The following is a 19,393-nucleotide window of genomic DNA, read 5'->3' as shown; positions in this document are numbered from 1 at the left end:
TAAGAAAACTATCTGTGAGCTACTCTCTTAACTATCAGTGAGCTACTATTTTGATGCATCTTCATAGCAACAGAAAAGCACCATTGTAGCCTTATTTACAGAACTTTAATATGACTATGTAGGCATCAAAAAACAACTATCAAAGGAGCACAGTATTCCGCTTAAGAAAAAAAAGTAGAATATTTTGTTCATAGAAAGTTAAAGAAGATAGAAGGATAAATACAATGTGCTGAACTCTGACGATTACATCACACAACTTCATGTTCTAGTTCCCTCCTCTCGTGTGAAGTCTAGATCAAATAGTAGCCATGCTATCTCCATATCCTCAGATAGCATCAGAACTTTACAGAGATGAGCTAAAGCTGAAAATTGGTGTGAAATCATTATATGATTTATGAGAGAACACTTCAATAAAATTTTCTCTAAAGCTAGAGTTCTTAGTGGTAGAGAATTCTTAGTCATAAATATTCATTTATCACATCTACTTTTTCTTTTATCTGTTATACCAACTAATAGAAACAGTCATTCACTAGCCCACGCTCCTAAAAATGGCTCTGTGCAACAGAAAAATTTTATTTCAGCCCCGGGGAGTTGTCTAAGCCATAATCACCTCCTCGTTCTCTCTGTGCTCCAGTGAATGGCCATTTTTCCGTGTCCGTCCCTGTGGAGACAGACATTGCTCCCATCGCTCGATTGCTCCTCTTCACCATTTTACCTGATGGGGAAGTGGTCGGGGATTCTGCAAAATACGAGGTTGAAAACTGTCTAGCCAACAAGGTGGGTTTCTTTATCATGAAATTTTCAACATTTAAAACCAAAAGTTGCTGTTATTATCAATTACGTTCTGCATGTGGACACTGGGGCCAAAGGAATTAAATGAATTTTCCAGAGATTCTCGGCAGGGTAATGGCAGAGTCACACTAAGAAGACATGTCATTTGACTCTTGGTTCAAAATTCTCATGCATTGTCTCTTACTATATGATACAGTTCAGAATACCTTGCTCCTTTCCATGATGAAGTGTTGGAAAATATGTAAGTGAGTTTTTAAGGCTACTAAAGAGCCAAAAGAAAAATACAAGAGCATCTAGAACCATTTGCGTTCCACCCACACTTGATAAACACCTTACCATGTGCCAAAGGTAAAAAATGACGTCTCAAATTTAACAATTTATAAGAATAATTAGATATCATTATAATGGCTCAACTTATTCTTGAGCATCAGAATGATGTGTAAGGGACAAAAAGCCCCAAGACTCACATGGTGCCAACCATCACCAAGTCAGAGTGAGCGTATATTGAACGTGAGGAACCCTCGGGAAATGCTTGTGAATGCACAGTTAAATCAGGACATTTGTTTTTTTGACTGTTCTCCCCAATTCCATAGGTGGACCTGAGCTTCCGCCCAGCGCAAAGTCTTCCGGCTTCACATGCCCACCTGCGAGTTTCAGCTTCTCCTCAATCGCTGTGCGCCCTCCGTGCGGTGGACCAAAGTGTGCTGCTCATGAAGCCTGAAGCAGAGCTGTCCGCAGCCTCGGTGAGTTCCCAGCAGCCTTGGGGGTCAGGAAAGGCCACACAAGGGGCTCAGAGCAAGGAGAAATGCTTACCTGAGTAAGATTGGATCTATTAAAATTTTATTTATCTAGGAGTTCATAGTTTTTATCTCCTTCATGGGCACTTTTTTGATAAGAAATATATTACATTTGAATACATATATATTTATTTACATAATTTTATATACATGCTTATACAAACATATGTATGTATATGTTTTATATACATATTAATAAAATCAAGCACCATTCAAAGTTCCTGAAATCCTGGAGCTTGATAAAACCAGTAATAGTCATTTTCAAGCTAGTCGTAATGTTTGAAAAAGCCTAACAAAAGTGGTGCACTGACCTGCACTAAAACTGATATTAAATATCAGATTTCTGTTTTTATAAGAATTATAGCAAACAGTGTATGTCCCAAGATGAACACCATTTCTAAAGGAAGAAACAATATCTCTGATGAATAAAAATTTGGAAAAATGAATTACTTTCATTTACCAACATAATTGGTAAATGAAATCCTTTAAAATGTTGGGTGAAGAGAAGAAATAGCACAAGAGTGTGGCTGGAATAGAACAATGAGAAACAACAACACGAACTAACATTAGTCCGCTTACATCTTCCAATTTTCAATAGAAAGTCAGTTGAAATAACCTCGGTATTTTTTTTTTCTTACTATCAAAATTTTACAAAAGGAAATTAATATTTTACTCCCTGAAAAAGAAAGTTATAAGAAAAGACATTGAACATTTTGGTCCTTCCAAATGAAATTTAATCGAAAATATTAGAATTCTTCTAAAGGAAGTATTAAGTACATTTCAATGGGAACAAGAGGATATGTGGGAAAATAATGATGTTTTATGTTTATATAACATAATTTTATAGTTCTCAGGGGGGTTTTCTAAATTATAACAGTGTTGGCAGATAGAGAAGGCAGAATGTCCTTCCCATTGGTTTTCTTAATTAAAAAAAAAGCAGAAACTTTTAGGTAGTTAACAGTAGACTTGGGGTAGAACACTAGCCCAATCCTCCCAGCCTTGATAACATTTTACTAATGAAACATTTCACTCCCAACAGCATAAGCCATCCATTCAACACATATTTATTTAGTGTCTGCTGTGTTCTAGGTGTGCCCACTGTTTGCTGAAGTGCTGCGGATCTAGTAGTGACCTATTCAAAAGACAAAAAGCCATGCTTTCTTGGGACTTGTGTTTCCAAAGATGAGATAGATAGTAACACATGATACGCTTTGGAGAAAATAGCAGAGCAGGGAGGTGGGGAATAGTAAGACAGAGCTACCTTTGAGAGAGCATTTAATTTCATTACCCTACTTACTTGGCCAAGTAGTTTTAAATCCCTCTGAACATAACACAGTGCACTATCAACATTTTTACATCTGTCTTCCCCTTCCCTTTCAAATGAATTTGGAAACATCATTTCCAGTACTTTATGTGCTGTGTGAAGGTCTGGAGCATTTTGTTCCCATGAATAATACCTAAGAAAATCTATCCCGTCCTACTTAGAGGACATACGCTTATTCATGTGGCAGTTTAGAACATAAGTTCATTAACTTTGTTACACACTAGGTCAGTTGCAAACCACAAGCAGAGACAAAGCCATCATTTCATTCTATCATCCTGAAATTTTATACTATGTCTCAAATACAGCAGACATCAATTTATCTCAAAGTTTTATTCCATTCCAGTATGGAGTCTAGTGTTTGCCTCTGAACTTTGTAACAAATTATTGTGGTCTTTGAGTACTCAGATGGGAATGTTTAGGCTTTTTTTCTCTCTCTCTCTTAAAAACAGCTTTGAAATCATCTCTGCAAATTACTGAAGCAACACTGGCACTCAAAGACTGATGGTGATTATACTTTTCTCTTTGCATTTAAAAAGAATAAGCCACAAGTAAGTTTGTCCTTTTGTCCTTTGCATTTGTACAGGTTTATAACCTGCTACCCATGAAGGACCTCACTGGTTTCCCTGGAAGCTTGCATCAGCAGGAGGAAGATGAGAGAGACTGTGTCAATCACCATAATGTCTATATCAACGGGGTCATGTATTCCCCTGTGTCAAATACAAATGAAAAAGATATGTATAGCTTCCTACAGGTAAATTCCTTATACAATAGATGATCCCTTCTAAAGATTTACAAAATATTATATATTAAAGAATTATTTATTATAATTTCTTCATATCATAATTGAAGGTACTAGGACACAGAGAGGTCAAGTGACTTCTCCAAGGTCACTGATAGTTGCAGATCTGCTAATAGCAACAGAGTCAAGGCTAGAATTTTTTGGACTAGTAATCAAGTATTTTTTTTAATTTAAATTTAAATTTTTTTAATTTAATTTTCCTGAAATTCATTGCCTTGTGCTATTTATAAAAATCATATATATAAAATATTACTGTTAAAAGAATCTTAACAACAGAATAAAATTACCTCCATATGTATACCAATATCCCTTCTACAGATGTGAACATAGAAAGTTTAGTATTAAGTTAATTGAATTATTTGTGAAATGCAATGAAATGTGTGCCCATATATATTTTAGAATACTTAGATACTGATTAGGTGATAATCTCGTTCACAGGATATGGGCTTAAAGGTGTTCACCAACACAAAGATTCACAAACCCAAAGTATGTTCACAACCTGAACACAAAGCAATATACTCATCTCGAAGACTATTCGCTTCTCCAGGTAAAGAACTAATAAAAGTTAATATCCTTAGTCAAATAAAAGAATATTTTAAAAGATAAAATGTGATAAAATTAACCAAAAAGTCCCTGTGATTCGGATATATTAAAGTTCTTGCTCAAGATCACATAGTGATACAAACCCCAAATTTCTGACTGTGTCAAGCCCCCACATGCTGAAGAGAATACAAAGCAGACTGAGATGTTTTCTGAGAGGTACAGTAACATCGTGTGTCGACTATACTTCCATTTTTAAAAAGAGAGAGAGAGAAGGGCAGATAAGCAAAATAAAAGAAAGGGTTAATTCTGACTGAGCAATCAAGAAAGCCATTCATAAAAGAATGACTCCCTCTAGTAAATGGAGATGTGGGAATGGGCGAGGTTGAGAAGGAAACATAATTTGCAGAGAATAAGTATAAACTTATCTGTTGTGAAACAGAAATATTCACAAGTTGGGACTACATTCTCACCAGTTAGATAGGGAAGCCCTTTAACTTACCAGAATTAGCAGCCAGTATTCATGTTGAAGTCACATTCACTTGTCAATGAAATGGATTACTTTACTGATGAATCAGATAGTAACCAACCACTTATTTCTAGTCTGATTTTGTCAAATCATGGTGGAATATAGGTTGAGTACATCTAGAGAATGTGTCAAAAATCAAGGAAAGCGTTTGGTGAAAATTAACTGGTTATGTGGAATTTAAGTAAATATTATATATTTTTATTACTTATAAATAAAAGTCTACCATCCTTTACAGTAGAATTTATAGTAAACTTACGTATGTACAAGGTATATATATATATGTACAAACTTTTTTCAGAGAACCGATTGTTGACTATTTACCAGTACACCATTAACAGAAGTTAAATAGGTGAAAAGACCTGACTGACTTTCTGGCGCATGTGGAAATAAAGAATTTTTTTAATCCTTGATCCCTCACTCCTATAAACTTTCTCAGAGCCATTGTCTTCATGTTTGGGTATGATGTTTCTTTGATCCCACAGAGGAACACACTAAATGGAAACCGAGTCTTCTCCTCCTCCTAACACACTTCCTATCATTTTCCTCTTGAGACAGAGCACAGTGACCACAGAGGACTCTTTTTCTGCTCCATAGGCCATCCCAAGCTCCTTCTGCCTCTAGGCCTCTGCCCTCTGCTTGTGACTCTTTTCTTCCAGCTCACTTAGAACTCATCTAAGACTCCAGGAGTCAGCAAAAATATCACCTCCTCAAGGAAGCTTTCCATTATCACCCAAGCATCCTCTTTTGGTTTTTGTCTATTCTATCACCCTATTTATTTCTTCTGTAGAATGTATTATAATCTCTTTATCTGTGTATTTATTATTTCTGTCTCCCCCCCACCCACCATAGCCGTATCTGGATTGCAAAGAGGAAATGAATTTACGGAGATGGCCCTTGTTTCCGAGGCTCCCCCAGAGACTGTGCGAAAGTACTTCCCAGAGACGTGGATCTGGGACTTGCTGGTGTTAGAGTAAGTAACTTTCTTTATATAAAAAGGCAATGATATAGACTTCTCACAATTTTCCATTTTTAGCCAATTTTTCAATATCCAAGTATCTCTTAGACACATTGCATCAGAGCTAAGAAATTTTGCACACAGTTAATTCTAAGACTTCCAGAAAATGGGAATAAGGAGTAAATATGACCAGGCCCTGCAGAGACTAACACCTATATGAGATTCTTCACTGGCCAACAATCTTGAGTTAAAAACAGAATCAGTCAGGCCAACTACACACCGTAGTAGTAGAATTAAAACTTTAAAAAGCCTGCCTTCATTAGAACAGCATTTTAAAGAGTAAAATTTAAGAGCAATCTCAAAATACATATTTATTTCATAACAATAGTGTCTATACTAGAAAATGCTATAATTCTGTGTCTATAGGAAATTCTGATAAAGACTAGAATTGAAAACAGAATTGGAAGTAAAGGACTTCTTACATTTTCCCACTTTGAGTCTTGATGATATTCTCCTTTATTGACATTTCTACTGGGTGCATAAGTCATGACAATAGAATTATTTATAGGGATTCTCTTCCTAGAAAGGATTTCTTTAACTGCTCACTTTCTGTTCTTCACATTGCCATTCTCCCCAGCTCATCAGGAGTGGCCGAAGTGGGAGTAAGAGTCCCTGATACCATCACGGAGTGGAAGGCAGGGGCCTTCTGCCTGTCCAATGTCACTGGACTTGGTCTCTCTCTTCCTGCCTCCTTCCGAGCCTTCCAGCCCTTCTTTGTGGAACTCACAATGCCCTACTCTGTGATCCGCGGAGAGGCCTTCACACTCAAGGCCACTGTCCTCAACTACCTTCCCAAATGCATCCAGGTAAAGACCTCTCTTTCCTAAATTGAACACAGGTATGGCAGTCAAGTAAATTAAAAATCCTATTCTTTGAAATACTGACAAGCTTCTGTGTATAAGGGGCTCTTACCCGAGGAGGAATACTCTCAGAGATATTCAGATGTGATAGAAGCTATGGTTGCTGATATTTCCATATACTTGCAACTTCAAACAAGCTTCTGACCCTTGCCCATAAGATTAGGAAGTTTTCACAATATGAAGATTCCTGACATAGCAAACAAAAATCAGTAGACTTCATTCTCATGTCCTAGATCCAAGTTTTTGACTTGTATGTTCCATATATTTACCTTTTATATATCATCATAAAGTATTAATTAGATTAAGCCTTACTTTGAAAGTTACTTTTGAGCATCTTACCTCTGCTGAACCCATAACAGTTTATAAATCTTGAACACTCTGCTGGGAGAGCTGAGGGAATGGTCAAGATTCCAGGCCAAAGAAGTAGAAGTTCTGCAGGCAGGGGCGTTCTACTTTTCCTGACCTCTTGTGTCACCCCACAAAAGAGCAGATTATTTGTATTAAAATACAAAGATTTCAATGTCAGATCCACTGTTAGGTAGTCAGTCTATGTTTAGATCAGCTTCAGTAGTAGGCAACTTAATATCTAAGCAGTCCCCCAATATGCTTTTTTTCAAACCGTTCTACCTTTGGTTCCCTTCTCCCTCTAATCTGTCTTTTTGTCTCACCTGTGGTTTCAGGTTAGTGTGCAGCTAGAACTGAATCCTGCATTCCTAGTCCAGGAGAAGGAACAAGAGTCTCACTGCATCTGTGGGAACGGCCGACAAACCGTGTCCTGGGCAGTAAGGCCAAAGGCATTAGGTGAGGAACAGTCTCCTAGAGACAATTCTCTACTCAAGGATTGTATATATCAGTTGGATCCTTACATCTAGTGCTACTTCCCTCAGGCAAAGACCATGCCCCCCCCATACACACACCCCATCCCTGCTGCCACTGCCTTGTAGATACTTTTTCCTTTGTCTTTTATTCTAGGATGTCTAGAAGACTATCCCCCCTCCTTCGCTTGCCTCCATCTATCTCTGCCTTGGATTCTCAGGGTCACTAGCCTCTAGTTGCTGCTGCTTCCATTCCTGCTCCTGTGTTTTCATAAAACAAGAACAAAAAAAAGGTTACAAAGTATTGAACACTTAACAAATCTTGAGGTTTGGAGACATGGAGAAAGAAGGAGATGGTGCTCATCTGTATTGCCCCTTTTTTAGGAAATGTGAATTTCACCGTGAGTGCAGAGGCACTGGAGTCTCAAGAGCTATGTGGGACTGAGGTGGTGGTGGTCCCTGAATATGGCAAGAAGGACACCATTATTAAGTCCCTGCTGGTTGAAGTAAGTAAGCCTACCTATTTGGTAGGTCACCATGAGCCAATAAAAACAATGGTGCGTTGAAGGTTCCAAGTTTTAGATAAGAAGGGTGAAATAATACATAAGCACATAAGATTATAAATAATACTTAAGTACATAAGAATATTTCACAATAGTCTCTCTTCTCTCTCTTTATCTCTCAATCTCTATCTTTCTCTCTTGATATTTACATAATTTTTCCTCATTTTCTCCTCTCTGTTCTTCATATTGCTTATACTTAACAATTCTTTATGTGATACAATTGGAAGTCAGCTCCAATTCTTCTCTTCCTGATCAGGAAATTGGTGGTTCCACTATCAACATAATTGTCCATTCTCACCTCTACTTTTCTTTCTTTCCACCTACAGCCTGAAGGACTAGAGAAGGAAGCAACATTTAATTCCCTGCTCTGCCCATCAGGTAAGAGTCATTCATCATAATTAGAATAGCACTGACTAAAGTTTCTATAATATTTAAAGTTCAGAGAATCCTATATCTTATTCCTACACCTCCCTATGAGCTTGACCCATTTGATAAATGAGGCAACTAGTTCCTAGAGAAGCCACATGATTTGATCAGGAGACTATCCCTAGCCCATGCTTTCCAAATTTTTATCTGTTATAGCACTTTTACAAACACCCAGATGTCCTTCTATGTATGACGAGGTTACATAGGCAATGGTTACATAGGAATGAATATTGCCAAAAGCAATGTTTCCTTGAATATTTGGTTACATACCATATGGGTAGCCAAATTCAAGCCACCTCATCATTGAGTTTTGCATAGACAAGAGCATTTGATAATGGGACCATGCTGTGTCCTAAAGAAAGAATAGTCTCAGCCTATACCATTATTGTCATATCATTATTTGTTTGATGCCAATCTTGTACCTAATATTCTATCAGTCATTTGAGAAGATACTAAAGAAACTCACAGTAGAAGATATAACTTTATTTTGGTGGAGAGTGTTCTAGTCTAAACAAAAACACAGAATGCTAATACACTAAGAAAGTTATCAGCACAGTATGTTCTCACCTCAAACAATGTCAAATCAATATCATACATGTCTTTTTGCCTTTCTCTTCAGTTTATATAATATTTATATATATATATTTCTTTTCTCTTTGTATAATAAGCAGTTCTGTTTATTATGCTTATTATACTCTCAAGACTTCAAATATATAAAATGTGTTCTGGTCGTTTAGCCTTATTTTAAAATTTAAGTAAGTTTGCCACCAAATCCTTTAATCTTGGTATGTCTTCCATTACTGAGTTCTTCATTTTTATTTATTTCTTATGTATCTAGGGCTAATCATCAAGTAGTTCTATTAAAATTAACTTAATTGCCCATGTAATACAAAAATATATTCTCCTTTACAAAATAAAACTTCATATTAAAGGGAAACTTTTTCAATACTTCAATGATCATCCATATATGTTTAGAAATACTGTGCACATGAATGTTTACATATGTGATTTATATAACTGGTATATGTTTCATTCTGTAACTAACATTTATAACTTTTTACTGAGCAACCTATTTTAGAAATCTAGCCATATTAAATTATAGAAGTAGGTAATCTTTTTCAGTCCCTTTTAATTCCATATTATCAATATATCATGGTTCTGATTGTTTTTTAGCTATTGATCAAATTTTTTAAACTATTTGCCAGAATGAATGAATGAATGAATGCCTCCTTATATATACATGCAAGTATATTTAAGGTAGATAACAAAATGTGAAATTTCTAACAGGGAACATGTATATTCTTAAATTTTAATAGAACTTAAAAACCTTTCTTTTATTACCTAAATGTGTTAATAGTCTCACCAGTTTATATTGTGCTGCACAATCACCATCATCTTTAACCATCAGAGTTTTCAATTTTCATGAAAAATTTGCATGAAAAATAGTGTTGTTTCTATCTTAATTTCTATACTCACAAGTGAATATGAGCTTATTTTTACATATTCATAAATGACTTCATATCCTTTGACCATTCAGGTTCTAATGGTTTGTCTTTTTTTCTGCTTCATCTGTATGACACTGATTTTTTATCAAATAAGTTGCAATTTTTTTCGCTTGGCAATTTGTCTTTTACCTTTGTTTATGGCATCTGTTTTCTTATTTTTTTGAATGAAGGTAAGAGAGGTTTCTTTAACATATAAATAATATATACGCAAGTATGTCTTACAGATATATCTCTTATTATAGTTTTATGTGATAAGAACACTTAATGTGAGATCTATCTTATTAACAAGTTTTTAAGTGTAAAGTATGATACTGTTAATAGTAGGCACTGTTCTAGAATGTATGTTGGTACAGCCACTCTGGAAAACAAAATGGAAGCTCCTCAAAAAATTAAAAATGAGCTACCCTATGACCTAGCAATTGCACTACTGGGTATTTACCCCAAAGATATAAATTACATGATCCAAAGGGATACTTGCCCCCCAATGTTTAGAGCAGCAGTGTCCACAATAGCCAAACTATGGAGCGAGCCCAGATGTCCATCGACAGATTAATGGATAAAAAAAGACATGGTGTATATATATATAATGCAATATTACTCGGCCATCAAAAAATTAAATCTTACATTTGCAACAATGTAGATGGAACTAAAAGGTAGTATGCTAAGCAAAATAAGTCAGTCAGAGAAAAGCAATTATCATGGGATCTCACTGATATGTAGAATTTAAGAAACAAAAGAGAGGATCATAGAGGAAGGGAGGGAAAAATAAAATAAGACAAAATGGGATAGGGATACAAACCATAAGAGACTCTTAACTAGGGGAAACAGGGGTGCCTGGGTGGTTTAGTGATTTAAGCATCTTCCTTCAGCTCAGGTCATGGTCCCAGGTCCTGAAATCAAACCCCACATCACAGTCCCTGCTCAGTGGGGAGTCTGCTTCTCTCTCTCGCTTTGCCCCTCTCCCCTGCTTATGCTGTCTTAAAATCTTAAAGGAAAAAAAAAAAACTGCAGGAAGCCAACTTAGGGTTCCTGGAAGGGAGGTGGATGGGAGGATGGGAGAACTGGGTGATGGGCATTAAGGAGGGCACATGGTAGAATGAGCCCTGGGTGTTATATAAGACTGATGAAACTGAGCTCTGCTTCTGAAACTAACAATGCACTATATGTTAATCAATTGAATTTAAATTAAATAGTAGGCACTGTTCTCTACAACATAATCCTCTTGCATAACTAAAATTTTGTTCCCTTTGACAAAAATTTCAATATTAATTTCATGAGGAAAGGCGGGCAGCATGAAAATAAATACATTTCTCTTTCATCATCCTGAAATTTACCAGTACTAAAACAGCGGTACATATATGCCTGTCACCAGCAATTATTTTATTTTCAGTGAGTCAAACGTCGTTCTTCTTCACCCCCAACTTCCACATCTTCCATGAAAATACTATCTTCATATCTGGTGAAATTTGATGGCTGTGAGGACAGAGCATTATTATAGAATTCAGAAACTTCCAGAGATTTTTTTCTTTGCTTATGAATACATTAGGGTTTTTTTCATTACACTGTTGAATAAAGAGGTTAGAGATGAACACTAAAGAGATCATCTTGTGATAACCATCTCATGCTAGCCACAGGATGACCACAACAGAGTCACAACATCATGGACACTTCTCAATCTGTAGCCTTCTTTTGGAATATACTCTACATATGGGGGAAAAGAGGGATGAGGAAAGAGAATTTCTGGAAATCTCAGTTTCCCATTCGTACACATTTAAGATAAATACACACACACACACACACACACACACACACACACACACACACATATAAAACAAGCATATTAAAATAGTGACAACTTTTCAGAAGTTTAAGTGTAAGGCACAGTTCTGGCTTCTGGGTTTGGAGCTCTTCAAGAAGTTACATGGCAGAAGTAATTTCCATTATTTCTCTAGGTGCTGAGGTATCTGAACAATTATCTTTGAAGTTGCCAGAGAATGTAGTAGAAGACTCTGCCCGAGCCTCCACCTTCGTAGTGGGTAAGCTCCAGCCCTAGTGAATTATTCTCCTATATTGATTGTTTTTCCTTTATTCTTTTCCATAAATACTCAAAATCACCATTGTAATATTAACTTGATTCTTCCCTCTTTCTTTGGGCTTTTGTATTGTTCCCAATCATACTTCTGTCCCTGGGCAGCTCACCCTTCCTAAAAATATTTATTTTTTAATATTCCTAAAATTATTCATTTCCTCTTAATGATTCACATAGATTATAATCTATAAGCTTTATGACATCCCATCTCTCTCACTCTCTAGGAGACATACTGGGCTCTGCCATGCAAAACATACAAAATCTCCTCCAAATGCCGTATGGCTGCGGAGAACAGAATATGGTCCTCTTCGCTCCCAACATCCATGTTCTGGATTATCTAAATAAAACACAACAGCTGACTCCAGAAGTCATGTCCAAAGCCATTGGCTACCTTAATACTGGTGAGTGATTAGAGTGAAGACTTCACAGTGTCATTTTAACAATAGATTGGATTTCCTAATAGGCTTGAGTTACTTATCAAGTCTATGATATGTTAGCGAATCATAGTATCATAGTTACTGTGATAGGAAGGACAGTTAATTTTAAGATTATCCAGGGTCCAGCCTCTAATAAATGTTTAAAATGAAGAACCTTGTAACATAGGACAGCAAAATTTAGGAAATATCACAAGAGAAACTGAAGCATTTTAGTAATTTCTCTGGCCGCAACATACACAGTCGATCAAATTGTTTCATTAACCTTCTGTTTCAGGTTACCAGAGGCAGCTGAATTACAGGCACCATGATGGCTCCTATAGCACCTTTGGGGAGAAATATGGCAGGAATGAGGGCAATACCTGGTAAGTGATTGACAGTTCTTTGAGGTCTTATTTTTTTTACCAGCTCTTTACATATATTATCACAATTACATTCACAGTAACCTTATCAGATATGTATTATTAAACCTCTAATTGGTTATACTTGACAAATATAGCAAGGTAACAAGCGGAAAAGCTGACATTCAAATATATGTTAGATTTGTTCCCTAAATTCATCCTGTTAGTAATAACCAAGGTATTCTTTCTAAAACAGCTAGTTTTTTGAGAGGAAGAGCGCACGAGCAGGGGGAGGGACAGAGGGAGAGAATCTTAAGCAGCCTCTGTACTCAGCACAGACTCCGACGTGGGGCTCGATCTCATGATTCTGAGATCATGACTTGAGCCAAAAATCAAGAGTCAGACAGTTAATTTCAGGTGGTTATCTGACTGAGCCACCCAGACACCCAGAAACAGCTCTTTTTTTTTAATGGTTACTTTTTTTTCTAGAATAGTTCCCATAGCCATGAGTTTTTTAATACATTACCAGTGAACATATCATCCAATTTCTAGATAAACATCTAATTTCTAGATGTTCACTTCAGCTTTTAATTTGTTTTTATATCATGGTCATCCTGACTGTGAATACATTCACTCATAGGAAGAAAGAAAAGAGGAGAACCCAGTGACAAGCAACATTGTTTTAAAATCCTTAAGGTGTGGGGCACCGAGGTGGCTCAGTCAGATAAGCACCTGACTCTTCATCTCAGCTCAGGTCTTGATCTCAGGGTCACAAGTTCAAGCCCTGTGCTGGGCAACAAGGTGGATGTACAGCCTACTTAAAAATAAATGGATAAATAAAATCCCAAAGGCAAACCAAAGCAGTGTGAAGTTATTCAATCTTCTTTTTTTTATTATTCTTTTTTTATTCAACCTTCTAAGTAAGGAAATTCTGCCATCTACAGAAGGAAATCTCTAATGAGAAGAAAGCCTTACTCAAATAAGTAAAAACAAGTAACATCAGAAGTTCTTATGGGGTGCCTGAGTGGCTCAGTGGGTTAAAGCCTCTGCCTTCGGCTCAGGTCATGATCCCAGGGTCCGGAAATCAAGCCCTGCATCAGGCTCTCTTCTTATCAGGGAGCCTGCTTCCCCCTCTCGCCCTCTGCGTGCCTCTCTGCCTACTTGTGATCTGTCTGTCAAATAAATAAATAGAATATTTAAAAAAAAAAAAAAGAAAAGAAAAAGAAGAAGTTCTTAGACTCTCTGTAGCAATGAGAAAATGAGTCAGCAAGGAAATACTAGATGTAGCCAACGAATCAAGCAGTCTAAAGGCGATGTGAGTTCTAAATACACAGGAATATTTGTCAGGTGACTCACATAAATGTAAGCAGTGTCATAGGAAGCTTTTTCTGTGCCACAGTTATAAAACTATTGTAACAACATAAATATCATCTCTTCCGCCCTGCTCAGGCTCACCGCTTTTGTAATAAAGACTTTTGCCCAGGCTCAAAACTACATCTTTATCGAGAAATCACACATCACCCAAGCCCTCATCTGGCTCTCCCAAAGGCAGAAGGACAATGGTTGTTTCAGGAGTTCCGGGTCTCTGCTCAACAATGCCATTAAGGTGAGGTGTTCTCACATTCGTTTTGGTTTATTGTTTTTTTTTCTAATAAGATTTTAATTTATTTGGGAGAGAGAGCGAGAGAGCACGAGCAGGGGGAGCAGCATAGGGAGAGGGAGAAGCAGTCTTTCTTGTGAGCAGGGAGTCCGATGTGAATACTCCATCCCAGGACCCTGAGATCATGACCTGAGCCGAAGGCAGGCACAACAGATTGGGCCACCCAGGCGCCCTTGGAATTAGTTTTGATTTGTCCATTTATGATGTCCACAAGGATGAGAAGAGGTAATAATATAGGAATATTTTAGCAAAGGTAACTAACTAACTAAAAAATAAATAAATGAAACCTGGATAGTACCAAGAAAGAGGGGATGGGACTTAGCTTGATTGTGGTAACTGGCCCCATGGGGAGGAATCTGAATCGGGATAAATTCCAGGACAGAGCAGAAGGCAAAGAGCTGGTGAAGAGCGCGCTCAGAAGTTAAATTACTCTGATCTCTCCCTCTGACTCTCACTTACAGGGTGGAGTGGAAGACGAAGTGACCCTCTCTGCCTACATCACCATTGCCCTTCTGGAGATTCCTCTCCCTGCCACTGTAGGTACCACCCCCTCCCCTGTGTAGTTCTAGATGCAGTGACATCGCTGCCCTGCTGTCAGAACCAGCCCTCTGCTCAAAGTCTGGTGTCAGCTCTCCCTTTATGCCTGGGATGGTGCTTCCCAGATCAACAGAAAATTTGGACAATCCACTAAGAAAGATTGACACCATCCCAGGGATGCTATTTCTCCCCTATGGACCTCCCACTGCTGCCATATACACACCCAAAATGAATTCTAAAAATATGGCCTGTGTTCCTGACTTATGAATGTCATGATAACACGAAGATACTATTCTCTCCATCCACAAGAATGAGAATAGATGAACACATGCCTTTGAAAATTGACCTGTGCTTTCTTGGTTTCCTCACCCCAGCACCCCGTTGTCCGCAATGCCCTGTTCTGCCTGGAGTCAGCCTGGAAGTCAGCAAAGGAAGGACCCCATGGAAAGCATGTCTACACCAAGGCACTGTTGGCCTATGCTTTCGCCCTGGCAGGTAACCAGGAGAAGAGGAGAGACGTACTCAGCTCCCTTCATCAGGAAGCCGTGAAGGAAGGTGAGCGCACATCTGCGGTCCTCTCCCCACCCCCATTCTCTGTGTCAAGAACCGTACAGCAGAACCCCCACACCTACATCCTGTGACCCCTTTCCCCTGTCTTCTTTTGTCTATATCACTATAAAATCTGGGTTCTCTTAAGCAAGTCACACATCAAAAGATAAGAGGCAGTTTAGTGTAGTAGTGAGACCCCCAGCCTCTAGAGACTAGCTCCAAAGCCTCTTAACCTACGAGGCCTTGGACAACTCACTTACCATGTCTATGTTTCAGTTCCTGCAATGATAAAATGCGGATAATAGTATTTACCTCATAGGGTTCTGTCAATATTAAATGAATGAATACAAGCAAAGCACTTAATAAATAATATGGTACAAGTAAGTGCTGTGACAGGATTACCTATTGTGATTTTAATAGTCATTCTTTTTTTTTTTAAGTTTTTACTTACTATTTGACAGACAGAGATCACAAGTAGGCAGAGAGGCAGGCAGAGAGGCAGGCAGAGAGAGAGGAGGAAGCAGGCCCCCTGCTGAGCGGAGAGCCGGTTGCGGGGCTTGATCCCAGGACCCCGTGATCATGACCTGAGCTGAAGGCAGAGGCTTTAACCCACTGAGCCACCCAGGTGCCCCTTTAATAGCCATTCTTAAGATACACCCAGTCCTTTCCTGGTGCATCATACCTTCTTAAACATAAGAAAAGAGTGAAGGAAGTAACCTCACAAATAAATTATGGTATTTTATGCTCATATCAAAAGTCTGATAATGTTGACAAATCTATCCATATTCACACGATATTTCTATGTGTGCGGTGGTCTATATGAGGGGTCAAAGAAATAGAAAATAAGAATGCAAATAATACTTTATCCAGTAAAACATATTCTACCTTTCACCCTTGACAGTGCCATTAATTGCTTATCCTTAAACTGTATTGGGAATATTTCAGATATGTAAACCACTTTATACTTTCCTCCCAGTTTAAGAAACACGAAATGACCAGTGCAGGAAAAATTCCCTGTGTACCACTCCCACCCCAAAAGGTAGCCATTATCCTGAATTTGTCCTTATAATTTCCCTGGGTTTCTTTATTTTTCCTACATACCTATTTCTAAACAATATTTGGAATTTTTACGTGTTCCTCATCTTTACATAAAGGTATCACACTTTTGAGTATTTCTGCATCTTGTTTTCTTGCCTTTTGTTTTTGACAATGAATCTTGTGGGAAGAGGCGGCCCCATATGAGTGCCTGTGACTCTAATGCATTATTTTCACTGCCACATAATATCTCACGATATATACATAGGTCATGATTTATAAAAAGGAGTCTCTCCCTCATGGATGTTTTCTTGTTTCTTATTTGTGGCTATTGCAAACCACGCTGCAATGAACACTCACAAACATGCCTCCTTGTACCTGTGTGAGTTTCTCTGAGCTACACTTCCAAGAAGTGAATTGCTGATTAGCAGGCTAAGCACATCTTCCTCTTTGCTGGATATTCCCGAATTGCTTTCCAAAGAGCAGCTTCCTTCCCTCGGCAGCGTAAATCAATTCCCATTATTTCCCATCTTCGTTAGCCTTTGGTATTTTAAGATTATATACTTTTTCTGGCCTAAGGAGTATGAACTCCATTATCTCATGTCATCTGTGATCCTCACAAGAAACTTCTATAGAAAAATTTTTAGAGGGGTGTCTGGGTGGCTCAGTGGGTTAAGCCTTTGCCTTCGGCTCAGGTCATGGTCTCAGAGTTCTAGGATCAAGCCCCGCATCGAGCTCTCTGCTCAGTGAGGAGCCTGCTTCCTCCTCTCTGTCTGCCTGCCTCTGCCTACCTGTGACCTCTCTCTGTCAAAAAAATTAATATAATCTTTAAAAAAAAATTTTTTTTTAAAGAAAAATTTGTAGAAAATTTAACAAAGCCTAGATAAGGTCTGATTAACATCAAAAAGAGGAAATCCCCACAGCTGGTGAGGGATCTTGCTCTGCTCTTTCTCCCCAACAACCGAACCACAGCAACTTTTTGGAAACTTTGATGGCTGTGGGCTTCTGACTCCAGCAACATGTCTGCCTTCACCTAACTGAAACAAACAAGTTCAGATTTACACAGAAGGAAAAGCGTCTAGATAAGGTTCAAGAGTGTACTCCACTTCAGCTCTGGCTTAGGCACTTTCACTTCACTTAAATAAGAATAGGTAGTCACTCATAAATCTCTTTTTCTCATCTCCAGAGAGTTCTGTCCATTGGGAGCGACCTGAGAAACCCAGGGAACCAGTGGGGCATTTTTACAAACCTCCGGCTCCCTCAGCTGAGGTGGAGATGACATCCTATGTGCTCCTGGCTTACCTCACAGCCCAGCCTGCCCCGACCTCAGAAGAGCTGACTTCTGCCTCGCACATCGTGAAGTGGATCACAAAGCAACAGAATTCCCACGGGGGCTTCTCCTCCACCCAGGTCTGTGTTTCCCAGAGCCTTTCACTTCACCTTTAGGTAACAAAAGTTTTGGGATGGGCACCTGGATGGCTCAGTGGGTTAAAGCCTCTGCCTTCGGCTCAGGTCGTGATCCCAGGGTCCTGGGATCGAGCTCCACATCAGGCTCTCTGCTCAGCGGGGAGCCTGCTTCCTCCTCTCTCTCTGCCTGCCTCTCTGCCTGCTTGTGATCTCTGTCTGTCAAATAAATAAATATTTTTTAAAAAGGTTTTGGGGACACCTGGGTGGCTCAGTTGGTTAAGCTGCTGCCTTCGGCTTGGGTCATGATCCCAGTATCCTGGCTCAGCAGGAAGCCTGCTTCTCTCTCTGCCTCTGCCTGCCACTCTGCCTGCTTGCGCATTCTCTCTTTCTGGCAAGTAAATAAATAAATAAAATCTTTAAAAAAATAGTTTTGAACAAGCTATAAAGACACACAAGAAGAAAAACTGAAGTTGAAAATAACTTGAATGAGGTAAATATTACTAGTATTCAGGGATAGTGAGGAAATAAGGAAAAATGAAAGTCAAAGAGGGCTAAAAAGAAAATGTCTGCAATCCTGGGACCCCATCCTTGTTACCATCATGGACTTCTCCTCCCGACAAAAATTCTACCTCCCTAAAGAAATGGGACCTGGTATGCAATGGCCACAGCAGAATGAATTTAAAAAAAAAAAAAAAAAAAAAAAAAGCAACAACAACAAAAAAAACTTACCTTCTGGAATCTTCTGGAAGTTCTAAGAGTGCCTTTCAAAAGTACCTTTCAAACTGTTCCCAGGAATGCTGCTCAAAACCCAATAACCTCTCCTTGCAAATCTCTCCATTCGTAGGTCCCCTTTAACTGGCTTATTTTAAAGTGGACACATTTTATACTTCTACTATTCACCTCTTACTATACAAACATCTGTTCTCCAGGAACATAAAGAATTTTCTTTACTGAGCCAACATTCATCAATATGTACACAGCAGGTCATTTCCTTTTCAGAGAATTGAGAGGTTATCCTAAAGGCTAAACCTAAAAGAGAAAGAGAAAGTGACAAAATGGCATCGCATCTTTTTTCCATTGTAATTTATCTCTTACTTTTCCATATGAATGGAAAAAACTGAATACTTTTTACTACAAGCCATTCTTTCTCAGTAATCTATTATTTAATGGTGAGTGCTGTGAAGTGTGTAAGCCTGATGATTCACAGACCTGTACCCCTGGGGCCAATAATACATTATATGTTAATAAAAATAATTTTTTAAAAAACTCTGGAAAAAAAGAAATCTATTCGTTAAAGACTCATTCAGGTTCAGGTTCAGTGCTGATGAGAATGGAGAATATGACATGTAGGGATGGGAGGAATCCAGACTTCCAAT

At 38.3% G+C, this 19,393-nt stretch overlaps 1 protein-coding gene across 1 annotated transcript in view; it reads left to right on the top strand.

Moving 5' to 3' along the window:
• LOC309868428 (alpha-2-macroglobulin-like) overlaps positions 1–19,393 on the top strand; it is a 39,960-nt gene that overhangs the window by 14,936 nt on the left and 5,631 nt on the right. Inside the window, exons 14-29 of the mRNA XM_082738270.1 lie at positions 635–777; positions 1,386–1,535; positions 3,497–3,664; positions 4,151–4,259; positions 5,631–5,751; positions 6,374–6,602; positions 7,337–7,457; positions 7,856–7,977; positions 8,361–8,412; positions 11,918–12,001; positions 12,279–12,455; positions 12,766–12,853; positions 14,279–14,435; positions 14,951–15,025; positions 15,401–15,581; positions 17,797–18,020. Coding sequence (XP_082594396.1) covers positions 635–777; positions 1,386–1,535; positions 3,497–3,664; positions 4,151–4,259; positions 5,631–5,751; positions 6,374–6,602; positions 7,337–7,457; positions 7,856–7,977; positions 8,361–8,412; positions 11,918–12,001; positions 12,279–12,455; positions 12,766–12,853; positions 14,279–14,435; positions 14,951–15,025; positions 15,401–15,581; positions 17,797–18,020 — 2,201 coding nt within the window. The remainder of the gene's footprint in view (positions 1–634; positions 778–1,385; positions 1,536–3,496; positions 3,665–4,150; positions 4,260–5,630; positions 5,752–6,373; positions 6,603–7,336; positions 7,458–7,855; positions 7,978–8,360; positions 8,413–11,917; positions 12,002–12,278; positions 12,456–12,765; positions 12,854–14,278; positions 14,436–14,950; positions 15,026–15,400; positions 15,582–17,796; positions 18,021–19,393) is intronic.

This window comes from Mustela nivalis (genome assembly GCF_964662115.1).
Source record: "Mustela nivalis genome assembly, chromosome: 7".
Taxonomy (NCBI): domain Eukaryota; kingdom Metazoa; phylum Chordata; class Mammalia; order Carnivora; family Mustelidae; genus Mustela; species Mustela nivalis.
This window is presented reverse-complemented; position numbering and strand designations above follow the sequence as displayed.